The sequence below is a fragment of the Microchirus variegatus genome (genome assembly GCF_963457635.1).
Source record: "Microchirus variegatus genome assembly, chromosome: 21".
In the NCBI taxonomy this organism is placed as follows: Eukaryota; Metazoa; Chordata; class Actinopteri; order Pleuronectiformes; family Soleidae; genus Microchirus; species Microchirus variegatus.
Window position 1 is genome coordinate 14,461,430 of NC_139822.1, and position 19,617 is coordinate 14,481,046.

Sequence of the window (19,617 nt, forward strand, 5' to 3'; positions counted from 1 at the left end):
AAACATGATTTGCAGTCCGCAAAATATATTTTTTAATGCAAATATTTTGTCTGTACTGTTGTTGTTGGTGAGTTCAGTTTGTTATATGAACATTATTCCTGAGTCTCTGTGACATATTAGGAGGCTTTTATGGCCAGTTGATTTAGATTTATTACATAATGCAAGGGACAGGTGCTTGACCACCACTTTTCATGTCTATACCTGTTGCACATGTTAATCCGTATTTTTCTGCAGCAGAACCAATCACAGTTCCACACGTACGACACACGCAGCCAAGAGACCGATTCACTCTGTCCGACTCCACTCCCGTCATTTTCAAAAATAATTATTTTTTTAAAAAGAGGGACAAAAGCACATGTCCTTGTCTTCACTGAGTCATCAGCATCATTGTCAAAAGTACACACACGACATCAGGGACGTTCCCCGTCAACACTGAGGTCCATTAGTCTAAAGCTCAGAGCTCCACCACTTTACCGAGCTTTTTCGCAGTAACCTGGTCTCTTGGGCATCCTTTCTAAAGTACACTTTAAAAGTCTAGACAGTGACCTCTGTTTCTCTCATGGCCAAACAGGCAAAGCCCCCCCCCCCCCCCAACCCCATTGATCTTGCTGGTACTACAGTCTGACTTCTTTTCCTATTTACTACTGTTGCTCCTTACAAGTGCAGTTTTTCCTGCTGTTTCGCAGCCTGCACGTGGACTTCTACACTATGGTTTTCAAGGCGGTTGCGGCTTTAGAATCATGAGAAAACTCACCTTAAGTTCTTACTTCAAAACTTACAGCCCTTACGGCCCTTCTTGTGTTAAAAAAGATTGTTTGACGATGATTTTCTTCCATGTGCCCCACTGATATGGTTCATTCTGTCTCTGTGGGGGAAAGGAAAATCAACTCTATTGTCACTGTACACAAAAACTATATACTATAGTTATATACTATACTATATATAGTACCTAATCTTTATAGGAAAGTTTTCTTCTACAGGAAAGTATATTATACTTCTACTAAATTGATCAAATCACAAACAAATTAGACTCAACAAATAAGAGCACAAGGTTCTTATGCCATGAATTATCCTACATCCAACAGTGATTTATAATCAGTAGTAACAGGGATTAGAAATCTCCCTGGATGAAAGAGAGAAATGTAACATCTAACTTGAGCACATAAAGAGGTAGAGAGGAAGAGAATTGAGCCATCACGGAGCGCTTTTTTCTTTTTTTTTGTTACATCTCTGTGGAAACTGTTTACGTGCGTCTCATACGAGCCCAATCTGAACTGTATTTAGAAACCAATCACTTCATTAAACTCTGGCACTTTTGTTCTCTCCGTGTCATTGTTCTCTTGTTGGTGCCTGCCTGCCTCTCAGTTTTTCGGGGACAAAGCTGTGCTGTGTCCACAGCCGGTCTGATTAAATCTGGGTCCCTCGCTGGCTCTCTCCATGGTGCTGAAAGAGCCCTCTATCAGATTACACTCAGCCAGAATAGGACCTCAGCTAATCAATTGCATTAACTGATTGACAATGCATTGGAGGTGGCCATGTAGTGAGCACCAATTACAGTCGTGTCCTACTGCACTTTCAAATTGGCTGGGGTTTGGCACAGCACACAGAGCCAATCAATCATGTGAGAGGTACAGGGGCTTTACATGTGTATATGTGTGCGTGAATAATCTAATCCTTGTGAAATAACCAAACTGTCCCACAGCTCCCACGGTAACCATGGTTAATGTTTGACAGGGGCAGCACGGCGAGACGCTGGAAAACAGACTTTCTCTGCGTCGTTCCATTAATGTGATGTTGAAGAAATAATACAGACAAAAATATCTGGTTGAATGATGAAAACATATGTTTTAGCATTTAATATCGTGCAGATAAGTTGAAATGCACAGTGGGTTTGTCTGCACAGGCTCAGGTCCTGTTTCTATGGCAGCGGTTCCCAAAGTGTGGGCCACGGCCCACTGGTGGGCTGTGGAGGTATTGCAGGAGGGCCTTAGACAGCTATGTACAAATTCTCCCATTTACCATACCACATACCTAATTAAAATGAATAGATAGGAGATAATTGTGTATTTATCATGATAATAGGGATTCAATTTCAATGTTATGTGTTTTTACGTTATTACTTGTGCTATGTTCTTGCTAATCTCCGAAATCTGGGCATTTTTGGAGCCTCAAAACTCTGAAATACTAAAATTTGGAAGCTCTGGCCTGTGGCATCTAGGCTGTAAGGTTGAATTTGATTATATTATTTAAAGGTTTGCCTCAGTGTCCATGTTGTCCACCCGTATCACTCAGCTCTGAGGTAAATCAGGACCCATTTAATGACCCCCCCTAACACTGCAACAGTGTTAATATGCAAAGTAATGTCAGTCTCTTTAAACTATCTTAAAAATAAAATAATTTGCATATGCAGTTGTCCCATTGTGATGAAAAGATGCTACTGTTGCTATCTGACCAACACTTTCCACTGATATAAAGGTTAAATACACCATTTTGACACGTTTTAGCACACAAAATTGATCCAAATCAACGCGATATAAACACAGGATGAGATTAAAATGTTGTTTAAAAATCATATCCGAGCATATGTGTATGAATGAAAGCATCCTTTATTGTTGTGGCAGTGGCGGTGGTGGTGGTGGGGGGAGGGAGTGGAGTGGAGTGGAGTGTGGTGGGGTCGGGTGGGAGGTCACGGGGTCAGTTCATGTATGGCTGCAGGGTAAAAAGTGCTCTTCAGTGTGGAGGTGCAGCATTTCAATGCTCTTCATGTAGAAGAAAGAGCAGCACAACAACAGTGAGCTGGACGGAAATCGGCCGTTTATTCATTTCATTATTATAACACCTGTGACTTTCCTACTGTCAAAAATGGCCCAAAAAAACACTCAGGAGCCACAAGTTATAAATACTTCACAGTCTATACTTAAACACCAGTTTTGGCACCATTCATAAAGAAGTACTCCCCTAAAAACAATACATTTTCAAATATTTTAGATAATCTAAATAAGTACATTGACAGAGTGGAGCCTGAAGGCAGCAGCGAAATAGATTTAAAGAGCCACAGCTTGCAATGAGGTGGCTTTTTGGAGGATGTGCATTAGGCTGCAGCTGCAGCTGTATGCTAATGAGGCGCCTGTGCAGCACAGTGCAACACACGCCACTGAGCAAACACGCGCGTGCGTGCGTGAGTGCGCGCGGACTGCACGGCACGGCACTCACACACACAAACAAACGAACGGCTCCACGCGCCTCCCTGACACGATCACGCGGGGGCAAAGAGGAACTCGTTAAAATGCCATCAAAGCGTGTTCTCCCCAAACAAACCACGACTAATAGACGCGCGGCGTTGGAAGAAGAGCAAAAAACAAACAAACGTGCAATTATATTATATTATATTATATTAATTATGTTCCTACAACTACAACTGTTTTAAAACACACTCACACAAAGCAGTGATTATATGAGTTGTAGGGTTATTGTTTTTTTTGGTTAGAATTAAAACTTTTCTGTTTAGTTTAACCACCTTAGAAACTTTTACTTTTTTAAATTACGCGTGACATTTAAACTCCTCCAACCAAAAATACCTGCGTGTGTGTGTGTGTGTGTGTGTTATCTTGTGTGTGTGTGTGTTTTCAGGCAGGTGAGAAGACACCGGGACACTGAGGCCTGTTATGAAAGGAAAGGCACAGGCCTGCGGCTCAGCTCCCCCGATTGTGTAATTATTTGACTTGGTCATACTGCAGCTTTATGCAAATGAGGGGAACAATGTACGACGATGGAGATTAATTCCTCCCTGGGTCTGCAGACTGAAAAGAGAAAGAATGCTCTCTCTGCCAAGTGGAGCACTGCAGCCTACATCTATAATCTTTACAACAAAAACACACACACGCACAAAAAAAACAACGACCTGTGAAGTATGTATAGAAACTGTAGGGAAGCTGGTGAAGAAGAAAAGACGCAGTAAAACAAAAAAAAAGTTCTTTGTTGCGGTTTTTTTTTTAGGTTTAAATATCAGGATAGAGCTAAAAAAAAAATATTATAAAAAGCAGAATGTGCGCAGTTTTTCTGCAGCACAAAATGCGGCCTTCTCCCTTTCTTTGTGTGCAGCACTGATTCCGCTCAGCACGCGTCTAGCTGTGGGCCAGATTGGCCCTGAGTCCCGTTTCACAGTTAAGAGGTCAATTTGCCTTTCAAACAGAAGAGAGAGAAAAAAAAAAGAAAAAAGAAAAGACAGGCATATCCAAGCACGGGCAGACGCGGCCATTGTGCACAAAGACCAGAGGGCCTTTCTTATTACTTATGTATGCAGCGAGATGTCTGATTTATATGTCGAGTTAAAGTACCGAGACAGACACGTGCCCTAAAATAAAGAAGCGCTCCCTCTATTGGTGTTTATTTAAAGCATAATAAACCAAAAGGTCCATAAAAGGTGAGGTATAAACTCTGTGCGTAAAAAGGGGCCGTGCGTAAAAGTAGAAATCAATTGGTGTTCCAGTGAGTCAACAACACCATGAACTAAACCGAGCTTCTGATTTTTTATTTTATTTTGAACCAAACTCATCTCGTCTCCATTCTAAGATGTGATGGTGGTGGCGGTGACGGACATTTCCTCTTGGCAGCTCGCGGCCCCCCACAGGAGCGCCACAAAGCCGTGGCACGTGTGCATTTGTATAAGGGCCCATCAGACCGTAAAAAGAGGAGGGTCCCGGCGTGTGCCTGCGCAGGGGAGGGGCTGAGCGCACACACATTAATGTAATAAACCGCCGGTACATCTGCTAAGCTATCTGCACATCCTCCAACGAAATCCACCAAAGCCAGACTCTGAGCCCTCCCACAATCAAATCCACTGGGGTCTTGGTTTCATCCGATTGGTCAGGGATGCAGCGACAGGGGGGGCGAGAACAATAGCATCATTCCGGCATAAAAAGAGTGGAGCTATGCCTTGGAGACGAAAACATTTCAGCAACAGAAGGATCAATATACTGGGGAGATAAAGTCCCACAAGCTTCTAGTGTTGCCATATTTTTAACCAACCTGGATACTCGAGACTTCACCCTCCTCCCCGAAGTGCCTTTCAGCTGCCACTTGCCAACATGCCCAAAGGATTCCTGGTAAAAAGAAACAAGAAATCTGCACATGTTTCCTACAGGACTCGGTCAGAGGAAGATGACCTCCAGGAGCCACCCACCCACCCAGCTGCCTTGCCGACTCGTGCGGACCCCTCCCTGCCCATGTCCATCGCGTCCAGTCCGGAGCGCGCCGCAACATCGCCAGATTTCATAGTAGCTGCCGCGCCGGTGCCAAGACTGGAGAAGCCGGCGCAGTTCGGCAACCCGGAGGCGGCGTGCCAAGCCCTGTACAGCCCCACCCGGCCCATCAGCAAGGAGCACGACAGAGGATATTTCGAGCGAAGTTTCAATCTGGGCTCGCCTATTTCTGCCGAGTCATTCCCGACACCTGCCTCCCTCTCCGGCTTGGACCATCTCCTCTACGCCCCAGTCGACCTGAAAATCGGTACCAGCAACAGCAGCCGCAGCGGCACCATCACCACCACCAGCAGCACCAGCAGCAGCAGCAGCACCAGCCGCACCAGCCTCCCGGCACCGAGCAACCGCTTCGGCACTAAAAGACCCGCAGGTGACAAACCGAAACCCGCCGCCAAGAAACCCAAAGCCATTCGAAAACTCAACTTTGAAGACGAGATGACGACTTCTCCCGTGCTCGGTCTCAAAATCAAAGAGGGGCCGGTGGAGATGAAGCCGAGGGCGCCGTCCTCCGCAGGAAACAAGCCTCTGGGGGAGTTCGTGTGTCAGCTGTGCAAAGAAGCGTACGCGGATCCCTTCTCTCTGGCGCAGCACAAGTGCTCCCGCATCGTCAGGGTCGAGTACCGGTGTCCAGAGTGCGATAAGATGTTCAGCTGCCCGGCGAACCTCGCCTCTCACCGCCGCTGGCACAAACCACGCACCACCGGTGCGCAGCAGCAGCAACAACAACAACAGCAACAGCAGCAAATCAAAGCTGAAATGGCCAAAATCCCCCCACCGGGTGTGAAGTCAGTGATCGACGAAGCCAAAGACATGAGTGACAGGGACACCCCGAGTCCAGGTCTGTCCGAGTCCGGCTCTGAAGATGGCGCCTATGACTGCCAGTACTGCGGGAAGAGGTTCAAGCGCCAGGCATACCTAAGAAAACACATCATGGGACACCAAGCCCTGCAGAAGAAAGTGCTGGAGGAGCACGGGTTTCAAACCAGCGACCCCCGCGCTGTAGAGCAGGCACCTGTGCCGCCATCCTCCTCCTCCTCCTCCTCCTCATCATCATCATCCTCCTCCACTGCACCCCCCTCCTCCTCCTCAGAGGAAGCCTCAAACCAAAGCCCCCTCAACCTGAGCCCCGTGGACTGCCTGCTGTGCCCGGTGTGCGGGGAGAGCTTCACCAGCAGGGCCGCTCAGGAGCGACACCTGCGCCTCATGCACTCCTCCCAGATTTACCCGTGCAAGTACTGCCCCGCCACCCTGTACAGCTCGCCGGGACTCACCAGGCACATAAACAAGTGCCACCCCTCGGAGAACAGGCAGGTGATCCTGCTCCAAATGCCGGTGCGCCCCGCCTGCTGAAGACAGCAACTCGTGCCTTTAAAAGAAGAAGAGTGGAGGATGAAGAGAGGGAAGGAAGGAAGGGGGGTGTTCAAAATAAAAGTAACATAAAGGAAAAGGAGAAAGAAAACAAAAAAAGAAGTGGTGACGCTCACTGCCATAACTTAAGGGCCAATGAAAGGCAGTTTTGATGTTTAAGTGGTGTCTTATTTTTCTTCTTCTTCTTCATGCCAATCAGTGATTGTTGAACGCTTCTCTCTCTATATATTTGAATATGTTGAGATTTTCTCAAACTAGTTTATCAAAAAAAAAAAAAAAAGCGTTAGTTTGACTGTTAAAGGGTATTTTTCTAGGACAGCACCTGTGCTCAATGATAGCTTCTAGACCTAAGAAAACGTCTTAAAAAGTCTCAGAAACCCTCTTTTTCCTGGTCTCCATCAAAGCCTTTGGATGTTGGATTCACTGACCGTGATTTGCTCCCCACTCTCCACACTGTAGCTTTTACGCGTGTTCGTGGACCACAGAAGTTTGCCTTGATGGGGGGAAAAGAAGAAAAGTGTGACTGAAACATTCCCTGTTTAGTAGAACCACAAATGCCTTTAGTAAAAAAAAAACAACAACACATAGTGTGAAATAGTCCACATGAATACATACACATCCAAATCCCGCTGTATAACTGCCTTAAAAAAACAGAAAAGAAAAGAAAAAGTCAACATTATAGATTGTTTTAATTTTGAATGCCGGCACATATTTTATAATAATAATTATTATTGAAGATTGTTGCAATATTTTTCATCATATGTTTATTTATTTATTTATTGGAATTTATTTTATGTAACTTATTGTTGTGTTTGTTGTGATTTCTTATGTGAATCGTTTCTGGCAGTTTACATGTCGTATAGCCAAAATGTTTTTTTTTCTTTTTAATTTAATTTAATTTAATTTAATTTAATCTAATATAATTATTATTGTTTTCTTTTTCAAAACATTTTTGGTCAGGTTTTATGAGTTGTGACGCTTTTCTTTTTTTTTTTGTCGTGGGTCGGATTTTAATCTTCAATCTCCACAGCTCTTGTAAAAAAAAAAAAAAAGAAGAAGAAAGAAAGAAAGAAAAAAAACATAAAGCTCTTACCTTAGATGCAATCTTTTTTAAGGACAAGTTATTTTTCCTAAATGTTGGCTTTTATAGCGCTTTGATTGTAACGTGTATATCGTTGTTGTCTATCGAAAATAATAATAATAAAAAAAATATTTTCAAAAGGACATTTGGTGTTTTCAACTTGTTGGTATAAGTTTTCAATTTGTTCAAAAAGTGACATTTATTTGAGTAAATATTCCCTTTTTTTTTTAAATTCAAAAAATAATAACTAGTTTGTTGCTCATCGCTGTATTTTGTCAAGCTAAAAACAGCATTATGAGATATTTATACTAAAGACAACCCTCAATTATTCACACATCATGAGTTTTAAAATAAAAAATCCACACATGTATAAACTTAAATTCACAGTATAAAAAACAAAACAAATTGCAGGTTTAATTCAGCTGTTCTGACCCAAAACAAGATAACAAACCGTTTAATTCCACTTGCCATATTCTCTGTAAGTCACTTCTCTATAAAGTCGTCCCTAACAGGGCACAGAAACCTCAGAAGGCCCCCGGCCTCAGCCCAAACCCTTCATCAGCCTTATTTTTGAAAGTAAATCATAGCTGCTGTGGCTCCATAGACGCCGCTTCCCTGCCACACAGAAGCACTTAAGGCCTAATCATAAATTCCTTCCTTAATACCATGTCAGTGCGTGACAGGAGGAGGACAAGGAGGTGGTGGATGAGCGCTCACCTCTGGAGCTGTAAAACATCTGTCGGGACTCCTTGCAGCTCCATTTTGGTCAGGGTTCCTGCTGATTTAGGAGTTTGGCTTCATATCTGATCCCACAACCTGCAAAGTATTAGGGTTAGTTTTATGTATTACATGTAGAGGATAATCACTCATGGTGAAAACTGAGGCCAATAAGTAAAAAAAAAACATGTATAAACATCACCTTTACGCTGACTTTAAAGCTGCTTTTTGTTGATCTGTTGACAGATTTGTCTTTAGTTCATCAAACTGTTGAATGAGCTGCTGTTTTTGGAGCAATTTCTCAAACTTTTGCTTCACTGCACGTCCGCTCGCGTGTTTGCGGCTGCTTTACTAGCGCCGCATTGCTGTTACAACACTGCTTTACTGAAAAAGACAAAGAGAGTGAACTAATTTGACAGGGGTTTGGATCTAATAGACCAGGAGTGTCAACCACTTTCTGTGAAGGCCACATCAGCATCATGGTTACCCTCAAAGGGCCAGATGTATCCATCATACAGCATAAATGTAATGTAACCAAATATAATGTAAAATAAAGGTAACTACTTCGTAACATATTGCTTAATAACGTTCTGTATTTATTACTTATTGAAGTTACAAATATGACGCGTTATAGATGTAACCCGGTCCGCGATGGTGATGCCGTCACTTTGCGGGTAACGCAATCGCCATGCATTGTGGGAAATGTAGTTTATGTTAAACGCACGCCTTAAAGCAGCAGATTTTTAAGACCAATTAATCAGTCACGGGCCACATAAAATGACGTGGCGGGCCACATCTGGCCCCCGGGCCTTGAGTTTGACATATGTGTAATAGACGGTTCTGCTTAAAAAAAAAAGTTACATACTACAGCTTTAACTCGTGCTGCCTGAAAAAAATGAAATAATTGAAGAGCGAAAATGCACCGCAGCATCAGTGTGACACATGGAATAATACAATGTGGGAATAATAAGCGAGGGGGCAGCCCGCCCCTGCATGTTCCCCTGTAAACTGCCTCACAGTCAGTGGCTGAGGCAAAAAAGCTGGAAGATGAAGATGAGGCGACATTAGGGCTCCTTTCTAAAAAACACCAGTTTTAGGTCTTCAATTACACTCAAGTGCTTTCCTCGAGTCTTTATGTGACCCAGGCGAGGCGGAGCACCCGTAGGTGCAGTGACCGTTGCACCTGTACCTCCCGGTGAGCTTCCATTATGCTCGGTTCTCCACTAAGCCCCCGAGCTGAGCAGCAGGGGAGACAGATGGGACGCGGGTCAGGTTACCCCTGCTGCTGCTGTTGCTAGCGCGGCCAGGGCCAGGGTCAGAAAGCCCACGGTAACAGCGCTATCATGTCAGCACTCTACTCTCTATCTCACATTAAACCCATCCACAAAATCCCAGCTTACACAAGAAGCTGATGTGCACTGCTGTCATGTTATTGTGAAAACAGCTCAGCTGTACCTAAAACCTAACCCTTGTGTAACATTAACAACGTGACAATGTACTTTGAAGGGTTCTTACACCTTTTCCAAGGTCAAATTCAAGACGGGCATACTAACATACATTTGAACATTTCACTCCTTGTATCACGAGAAAAGCGATGGTATTGTGCTAGAAAAGACCAACAGCATGTTTTAGAATTGTCACAATAGCACATGCAAGTGAAGTCGAGGCTTCTTCCACCAAAAGAGGCTAATTATTTAATCAGCAATTTCTTTTTCAAAGTAATACACTCAGAAATTCCAAGCACTCTTATGAACCACGAAAACACATCCAATCGCAAGCATTTTCAAGCATCTTAAAGGCACCTGTATGTTTCTTTAAATTGGTTAATCGGTTTGAAGCTTTTTCCACTATTAAAACTAGAATTCTGATCGTTTCAGCTTCTTACATATTAATATATTCTTTTCTCCACATAAAGGAATCATTAAAACTGAATCATTTTGGTTTGTGGACAAAATAAGACATTCGAGAACATCGTCATTTCCAGGTTTGACAAAACACTGATCAGCATTTTTAACATTTTATGAACCAGACGGAGAAAACAGCAGCGACAGAAGATCAGATCAAATTTGATTTAATGAAATGTTTTTCAATTTTTCACATTTCTAATAAAGATAGCAGGAGTTCGGTCGTTAAAAACAGTTTGATATGTTGACAAGTGATGATGAAATCTTCAAGCTCCCCCCCCCCTCCCATTCTTTCTCTTATACAAAGATTATATTACAAGCATTATCATCTTTAAACCCTGGAGGACACACGGAGTCCTCAAAATTTGACACACTGTACAAGGATTTCTAAAAACAGGAAGAGAGAGATAGAGACGACACACTAGGACTAACACTAGCTCATCTTCTTCACGTATATGAGACAAACACGATCCGTATCTCGGTCCAAACTAACATCTCCAGTGACTAAGCCACCAAAAGAGGGACACAGACCCTCTTCTTCCACAGACATAATCTATAATCTACAAATTTAAAATCAGCATTCTGGGTGGTTCCTTCAAGTGGCTTCGATGGGGGGGGGGAGGGCGGACAAGGAAGTAAAAACCAATGATGAGACCCAGGCTTATACATCTATACATTCTTCACGGAAACAGAACAAAAGGACATCGAGGAACTCTCACCACTTCCACACTCCTGCTGTTTGAATTCCCTGTTTTCTGCTCAGGGAATTAAACAAACAAAGGGAGGCATGATGTGAGAGGAGGAGGAGGGAGGATGACGACAGGTGAGCGAGGGGAAAGTAAGGCATAGTCGTGCAACAGATGGGGATAGTGTTGCAGCTTGGGTGGAGCCCTCAGAGGGCGTGAGTGTATATTGTGTGCGTGTGTGTGGAACACCTGGCTGCTATGACAACACAAGCCGGGCTGGTTGGAGGAGCGAGAGAGCGATTGCCTGGTGGTTGCTAGGAGTGCTCTTATAGTTCAGCTCTGGCATGCCACCTAAACCCAGCCCCCTCCCTCACCCCTTGCAAACACCAAACCCCCCCCCCCCCCCCCGTGGACCAACGTAGGGAGAGGATCATGGGAAAAGGGAGGGGTTGGTGCCACTCCATTCCATTCACGGATGAAGACAGAGCATCGCATAGACTAAAAAAAAAAACAGGGAAGACCACGACTCCAAGTCGTCCATCTGTTGTATATGTTGTTGTTGTGGGAAGCACAAGAAATTGACCGTTGGAGCCACAGGGGAGGGCAACGGTTTGTTTTAGACGTTTAATGAGGAGATGCGATGCCGGGCGGCCATGGTTTTGTCTCGCATGATGAAGAGGAGACAGTAAAATGTGATTATTGGGGGAGTACGAGGAAGCTCGCACACACACACACGCACGCACACAGTGCATGGAGTTAAGATTCACCTGAGGCTCTGGTGGTAGTTTTTCCTCGACACAGCACATTAAACCACGCAAAGTAGTAGTCCTCACTATGTACATCTAAGAAAGACACATCAGCGAAATGAAACTTAAAGCGACGCACGTCCGAGAACAAAGAAAAAAAGAACATTCCACTTAATCAATGACAGTGAGTGCAAAACATGTTGTTTGGGGGGAATATTGGAATGTCAATGTCTCGGCCTCATAGGACACAGAGAGACTAATAGCAGAGGAAAGAGACAGGAGGAACTTATTCAATTACCGGACATGGGCCTATGTTAACAACATCAGAAAACAATTACAAACGCAGTCTTTTCTCATTCCACTGGAGCTGCATAAATCAAATTGTGACGCAATCCATCGGAATTCATTTAAAAAAGGGAAATAAGAGTGATAAAAAAAACAACAGCCCCCAAAACAAATTGAAATCCAGCTTAAGTTAGAAAGACATCACTGATTGTCCACAGTGCGTTCAAAATAATAATAATAATAATAAAAAATGTCCATGAAACATGTGCATCAGTCCTTTCTCCTGGTGATATACCAGGGCAGGGAAAAAAACATCCAAAAAAAAAAAACCCTTTCACTGAGTGAAGTGGAATCTTAGACACGGGGAAAAGGTTGCGGCAGGTGCACAAACGGGTCAAAAGGCCGACACATCTATAAAAAAAAAGGATAACAATGTCTTGTGCAGGTTTAGCGTGGTGTCGTTTACGACGGCGTCTTTCAGTGCTTTAAGTGTCGAGAGATAGACGAGATACAGAGCCAAGGTTAAGCAGTTCTCCCGTTCCCTTACAAGGCTGCGGCGAGGAAACCAGAATAAAGAAAGGACGTTTGTTTTTGCCACATGTTGCATTAAAGATTCCTCCTTGAAGTCGAGTCTTCCTATGTGCTGAAACCACCAGGATGAACACAAATAGCTTAGTCTCGTGTGCATCCCTGTTAAACACAGTTATAACACCATAACAAATGGAAATGTATCAATGAAATCAATGATTGCCACTCAAATTAAAAAAAAAAAAATTGCAATATGCTCCAGTTATAGGTTTGTATGACACAAAATAAAACAAAACAACACCACCTCTTGCAGTCGTGGCTGAGTGTGTGAGGTTCTTTGAGGAACATCATTAAAGGCTGCACTTGAGGGGTTGGAGGTGCTGAAAGAGCTCAGTTGGAAGATTTGCTGATAGCGCTCGCCGACCGCCGGAGTTTCCCCGACACTCGGTTCTTTGTGGCACGGGGCATCGTGGGAGAGACCTGGTCGACGGCGGAGTCCGCGGCGCCCGCTTGAGCGCTGGATTCGGTGCTCGTGCTGCCGGTGAAGGAGCCTGGGAGAGAGGACGCAGGGAGAGTTTGTGCAAAAGGAACAAAATGACAACACAGCGCTTTTGAAGAGAGAGACAGAGCTGATTTTGACACGAAGGGGAAGTTCATTGGCCTTTTCGCGTCCCCCAGGCATGCTTCGTCATGCATGTGGCTGCTTCCCCTTTAAACCAGGATTTTCACCAACATTCAAAAATTCACAATGCAAACTGGAACAAAAAACAAACAAGGGTTAGGAGTGTGGAGTTTGGTTCTGTTGTTAAAGTTGGGACGGAGAGAGAGAGCCGATGAAATGCGACAGAAATCACATGCCTGTTTCGCATGCTTCGTGCGACAAAAGCCGCCGTTCTCAATGCGGTGACACAGAAAAAAAAAGCATAGGTAACCTTTGTCGAGGATAAATATTCACGGTGTGAAAGCGGGCTGCTCTGAATGAAGATAAAATGACACATTGTGCTCGTGTGTACACGGAGAGGCTTCCCACTGTCAAATATTGTCCTTCACATCCACGATTTCCCTCCTCCCTTTATGTTTTCGCCTCGACCAGGCGAGGCAGATGGCTGCACATGTTTGAGTCTGTGTTTTTTTTCTCTCTCCACTGATGCATAGTCCTGGCTCATTGTGTGAACTGTTGGATTTTCTCATCTCGCTCTATAATATTGTATAGTTTCTGCGTTACTATGCAAGGTGTCTTGTGGATTGATTGCACGACGGCAAAGCTCAACGTGCAGCGAGGTGGGCATGGTGAGAACAATTACATACTGTGAATGGGCCCCGAGCCACAGTGTACCCCCGACCCCCTCCCACCCTCTCTTTGGCCCATGCCTCGAGTTTAAACAACTTTTCTGCTTTGTCGAGATAGCATCTGGTTGCCTATTTTCTTTCCTATCCTTTTATTTCCTGCCATTTTTTTTTCTGAGGCATCTCAAGTTGCAGCAGCTAAAAGGAATGGCAGATGGCTGGAGTAACAGACACTCAGCAGCACAGTGGACACTGGCAGCATCCAGGCCTGCGGATCACTGGGAGAGGAGGGCCAGCCTGTGGATGAAACACTGGGCGCGCGTTTTTGTGAAGGGCTCGAGGGGAGGTGTGGGGTTTAGGACGTGCATGCTGCAATCTGCATATGAATATACAAAAAAAAAAAGGGCTTGGCTAAAAATGTGGGCTGGACTTCTAGACCGATCAAATCCGGCATTCCCGTATTCTTCGACTCATTCCATCAGTAAACCATAAGTCTTACAAACTAATTTGAGAAACGGCCATTAAAGCTAATGAACAACATTGTGGTAGTGGAGTTCAGCACCCACTCAGCAGACATTAAAAGATACTGCACTCAACCGTCATCACTGCCACTGTGGCACTAAGTGACTGTGGCTCCATCACTTCATCTTCAAATCATGTTCTTCTTTGAATGCCCTTACGTAATTGTTCATATTCACAGTCATTTATCATTTTCCCTCATAATAACCCGGAATTTTCTGCTCCTTGCTCGGCCCAAACTGCATCACAGAGCAGTTCGTTTCAGACGAATACAGAATAAGAGGGAGAAAAAAAATCAAACAAAAAAAAAGATGGGTTTAAATGGTCCTGCAATCCCATTGGTCCCCTCTGCAGCAGTTCAAACAAGGCTTTGGATGACAAAGACGTCTTCCAGTGCGGCAGGTGTTAGTCTCAGAGTCTGCCCCGGGCAAACAGGCACACTCCAACAGGAGGAAATGAAGGGGGAGGAGAGACTTTGGGGAGGGGGGAAAAAAAGAAAAGAGAAAAGTGTTTGCTGGGGGAAGAGATAAAGGCGTGCCACATGCAGGAGCGAGGGCCAGAAGTGTAGCCGTATTGTTCATGCTGCTACTTAGTCAGGTGCTAATTGTCCCCACTGTGCATCTCTCTCAATTACCAGCCTGGTCTAAACAGTAGGACACCCCCACATAAACAGCCTGGTTTCTCTGTCCCCTTCCCTTTGTCAGTAAATAAAGCTTAGTTAGTACTGAGAGAGGAGGGGAAAAAAAGGGAAGGAGTGGGTAAAAAAAGACAGCCAGGATGAGTAAACAAGCAGAGCGCAGGTTGGCCGCCGGACGGAAACAAGCTTCTGGTCTGACTTGGGGCTTACCTTCGCCATAAACTGTATTTGGACCTTTAAGATATTTTTAATCTAAAAGGGAAAAACAGAGTAGAGCATCATGTGAGAGAGCAGTGGACACACACCGAACCACACTGCAGCAAAAACACAACACAGTGCTGCCGGAAAGTCTGGATTGAGAGGGGGGGGCGGGTGGGGGCGGCTTTCAGGCAGCGTGTGTGGCGTCGTGGTTAGTTTTCACTGGAAGGTTTCAAAACGACAAACAAGGGGTTATGTGATCGGGGCAAAGAGATAAATCAACAAGTGTTTGTGAGGATACCTCGACGAGCAAAAACGTCTGCTGGTACCCGATGAATCTGTTCCCCGATTTGCAAATTTCAATTAAGTCAAATCCACAAATAGTGAGGGGCAGTTCACATGGCAACAACAGTCTGAGGAACATTTGTAGAGAGGGTTAGGGGAGAGTTAAAGCTGCAAAGATCATGAGAGCTTATAAGGTATCCCATTATGCAGAGGTTCTCGTGTGAAGTTGCTGAGAGAATTAACACAGAAAGACTAAAATCTGTGAGAGGTGTAACACAGTAAGGGTCAGCACACTGAGGACAGAGTCTTGGGTTCAATGTGACAGATGGACTAGCTCATGCAGGAGGCCGTGGTACTAGACTGAGGTTGCATTCAGGATCACGGAGGACGATGGCTGTAAGGGTAAAGACATGTTGGACTCACAACAACAGAGGGAAGAGGTTAAATGACGTTCAGAAACATGCATGCAGGACGTGTACAGGACATGAAGTCGGAACCTGCTTTTTTCCCCCCCGTTCACAAACGAGCTAAATCAAGTGTACTGGATGGCGATGGGGTTCACGGTGACCTGAATGAATGAATGAATGAATGAACATGTGAATGTTGTGGTCTGGGCATCATGCCATAGTGTGGAGGAAGCAGGCAGAGTCTTACAGTCCAGTTTGGCCCAGGGGTTCTCCATGTCCCAAACCATCCCCGGCCAACGCCTGCACGCTGTCATGGAGCATGGATGACATGTTAGTGGCAGCAATGGAAGCCAGAGCAGGATGAGCACACGAGACAGATGGATGAGGGAACTTTTCAAAGCAACCGTATCACACACAATCTCTCACTCTCAAACACACACACAGGTAAAAAGGGCAGTAGGGTGAATGAGGAGCAGTGTCGTCCAGGAAGACCAGACATGACAGACTGAAGATGATTTATCAATGACTGATTTAAGCAAAAAAAGATTAATAAACATATAAATAACAGATCGGTAGCTAATATAATTAGCTGCACCTGGAATGTACGTGGTAGCTCGCGAACACCTTGTAATTTAAATTCTTGGTTTTCCAATTAAATTTCCCCATTTTTATTTAATTATTTAATTAAATCAAAACCCCTTTAACCTAAGTGCCGGTTTGGTACTTGTTAAGCGTGATCATACGGAAAAAGTGAAACATTCTAACACAAGCCGCCCATATGTGTACAACAATATTGTGGCTGCCAATTTGCAGCTTCTTTGGCAGAGTTTGGCGCTCAAATTAAAACCCACAATCTGTAGCAGGACGACAATTTTCTTGTTCTGTTTTGTTTTGATTCATCTTATTCTGACACATCATAATGGGCAATAATATATAATTTCTTCTAAAATTATTCTCTTAACACAAATGCCATTAAAACAAGGAATAGCATACTTGATATGCTGAACATTAAATCTACCCCCTCTTTATTTAAAATGTCTCATCAAATATGATTTTAGAAATTAACAACACTCTTATGATGGACTAATCTACAAAAGTGACTGCGTTACAGTGTCCTGTGAGCCAAGAAAGCCTTGGGATGAAATCTGAATGGACAGGCACGCACGTACACAGAGCATCATATTAATCTATTAATCTATTTACACGGGCAGATTCCGGAGAAATACAAATTACCATTCAGGACGAGTTTCCGCAGCAGCGGTGAGGGCGACACACGCAACAGCCTCGCAAGACTTCATTATGTTACGGCCTCTCACATTAGACACAGCGTCGTGTCCCATGCTGTGAGATGTTATTTTAAAAACTCTCCGTCTTATGTACAGAGAAGAGAAGCAGACATAGGGTTTAAGAACTCACTGACACGATGCACGAAGCTTTAGGCGGTCAAACGTTCTTTAGTCTCAAACACTGAGACATTACAGTACAATCGATTAATCGGGTTTGAAGCATTTTTTCATGATTAAAACAAGATTTCTGATCATTTCAGCTTCTTAAATGTGACTATTTTCTTCATTTCTTTTCTCCGTATAACAAAGAAATCATTAAAACTGAATCATTTCGGTTTGTGGACATAACGAGACATTCGAGAACATCATCATTTCCAGGTTTGACAAACACTGATCAATGTTCTCTGACATTTTATGGACCAAAAGTTTACTCGATTAATGGAAAAAATAATCGAACTGTCCAGGGTGTACCCCGCCTATCGAACTGTCCAGGGTGTATCCCGTCTATCGAACTGTCCAGGGTGTACCCCGTCTATCGAACTGTCCAGGGTGTACCCCGCCTATCGCCCAATGTCAGCTGAGATGGGCACAGCACCCCCCGCGAGGATAAAGCGGTAGATAATGGATGGATGGATGGATTAATCCATTGCGAAAATAATCGTTAGTCGAGGAAATGTTATGGAACTTTGGCAATAAGGGGATCATCTTATAGGAATACCATGCTATTTCCAGATAATAACTCATGGGAAAGAGTGGAATACCATCACAAGACTTTTTGTATTATATTATAAAGATGAATTTGTCACAACATTTTTAATTAAAGATAGTATTAAATATAGAGAGATCCTCTTTCTCTCGAGAGGTGACTTGAGGTCATGTGACACCACATCTTGCCTGTTTGAACACCATCCCCATGCCGACATGCGCAGTAAAAACTTTATATTGACTTCAAAAAATGTCTACAAAATAAGCTCTGAAAAGACCAGATATTATGGTGCGGTATTACGGAGCGCTTTGCTTTTCAAAATGTAATGTGTGTCGGGATCCAATAGAGTGGAAAAGTGCAATCGTGTATTGATTTCAGTGCTGTCGCAGATCGATCGACGCTGGTACGAGTAGGAAGAACAAGATAAGACACATTTTCCATTCTATTCATCACGGACTGATAAGAGCGCTGTGCTGACATCCCCGAGCTGCTGTTTGTCAGGCACATCGCTTAAGTGTTGGTGAATGAGGTCCCTTACACACACACACACACACATACACACACACGCTGCCATTTGAGGAGGCTGCTTATATTCATAGGAAAGTAACAGCACAAAAAGATGCAGTTTGAAAACCAGAAGAGATGAACAAAGTAGAGTGAGTGGGGCTTGAGGAAGCGGAGGAAGCGGAGTGTTTGAAGTCCCTCAGACAACGCGAAGAGCCATGGCCCCGTCGTTTGATATTCATCAGCCAATGTGGGTGTGGGAGCAAAGGGGGGGGGGAGCAGAGAGAACAAACAGGTGTGTTGAGGAGGAGGGGGGAAAAAAAGTGGATGAAAATGGAACGAGGGGAAAGGACGGAGATGTAAGTTGGAGGAAGAATGAGGAAAGAATATAAAGGGGGACATAGATGCAAGTTTGTTTCATTTCTCACCTGTCCCACTCATGGGGTAGCCGGGAGAGGGCGAGAACACCTGCGACGCGAAGTCTTCAAACGTCATGACTTCTCTGTGGTTCTGAACAATGGCCTCCAAGTAGAGCGCCCGCTCCTCATAGCTGATTAGCTCTCGTTAAGTGACAGAACACAATGAGACGTTTGACATTATACAAAATCAATGCAACAAGGTTGAGTTAATAGTCATACATTTCAGAAAACTGTTAAAACGTGCAAGGTAAATTAAATAACCAAAAATAACATAAAGCTTCAGTAACACAGGGTTAATTGATGCATCTAGGGGCAGTAAATATTAATTCTAACATAATTCTAAGTAAAGGCAGAAGAATATGAACAGAACTGGAAAGTGATTTTGCAGCTTTTTTACTCCGCTGTCTTGATTCCCATAATGCACCTGATGCCTCATAAACACCGTCTGGTATACGAGGGCACATACGATCAGACATGCAGCAAAATCTTGGTTGAATAACCATTTTTTCTAATTAAAATGTTCCCATGTTTCCCAGGACGAAGCGACTGGCACGTGTAGTTAGCTAGCATGAAGCGTTGCACCTGCTCGGAGCGTTCCTGACTGAAACATACAACTGTTCTATTGGTTCCACTGTTCTCATCTGTGTCATGATGCATGCAAAAGGCAATTGATAATTTATCAAAAATATTACCAACTTTTTCAATTATGTCCCACTACCAATACAAAAAAACATAAAAACATCTTAAGACCAAATGAGACCTTGTATTTAGATTACTGAATTAAATGCCTGCA

General features: G+C 43.9%; 2 protein-coding genes across 2 annotated transcripts in view; one reads left to right on the forward strand and one right to left on the reverse strand.

Moving 5' to 3' along the window:
• Window positions 1–5,087: 5,087 nt before the first annotated feature.
• On the forward strand, window positions 5,088–6,611 carry insm1b (insulinoma-associated 1b; the record flags this gene model as incomplete). Its single annotated transcript, XM_083908189.1, is given in 3 exon segments — window positions 5,088–6,284; window positions 6,286–6,306; window positions 6,309–6,611. Coding segments are annotated over 3 exon segments (1,521 nt in total).
• Window positions 6,612–12,966: 6,355 nt separating this feature from the next.
• The window catches only part of ralgapa2 (Ral GTPase activating protein catalytic subunit alpha 2), a gene marked incomplete at both ends in the record, with an annotated part of 76,627 nt that continues 69,976 nt past the window's right edge, over window positions 12,967–19,617 (reverse strand). Inside the window, 3 exons of the mRNA XM_083907903.1 lie at window positions 12,967–13,127; window positions 16,157–16,216; window positions 18,834–18,955. Of these exons, the coding sequence (XP_083764029.1) occupies window positions 12,967–13,127; window positions 16,157–16,216; window positions 18,834–18,955 (343 nt within the window). The remainder of the gene's footprint in view (window positions 13,128–16,156; window positions 16,217–18,833; window positions 18,956–19,617) is intronic.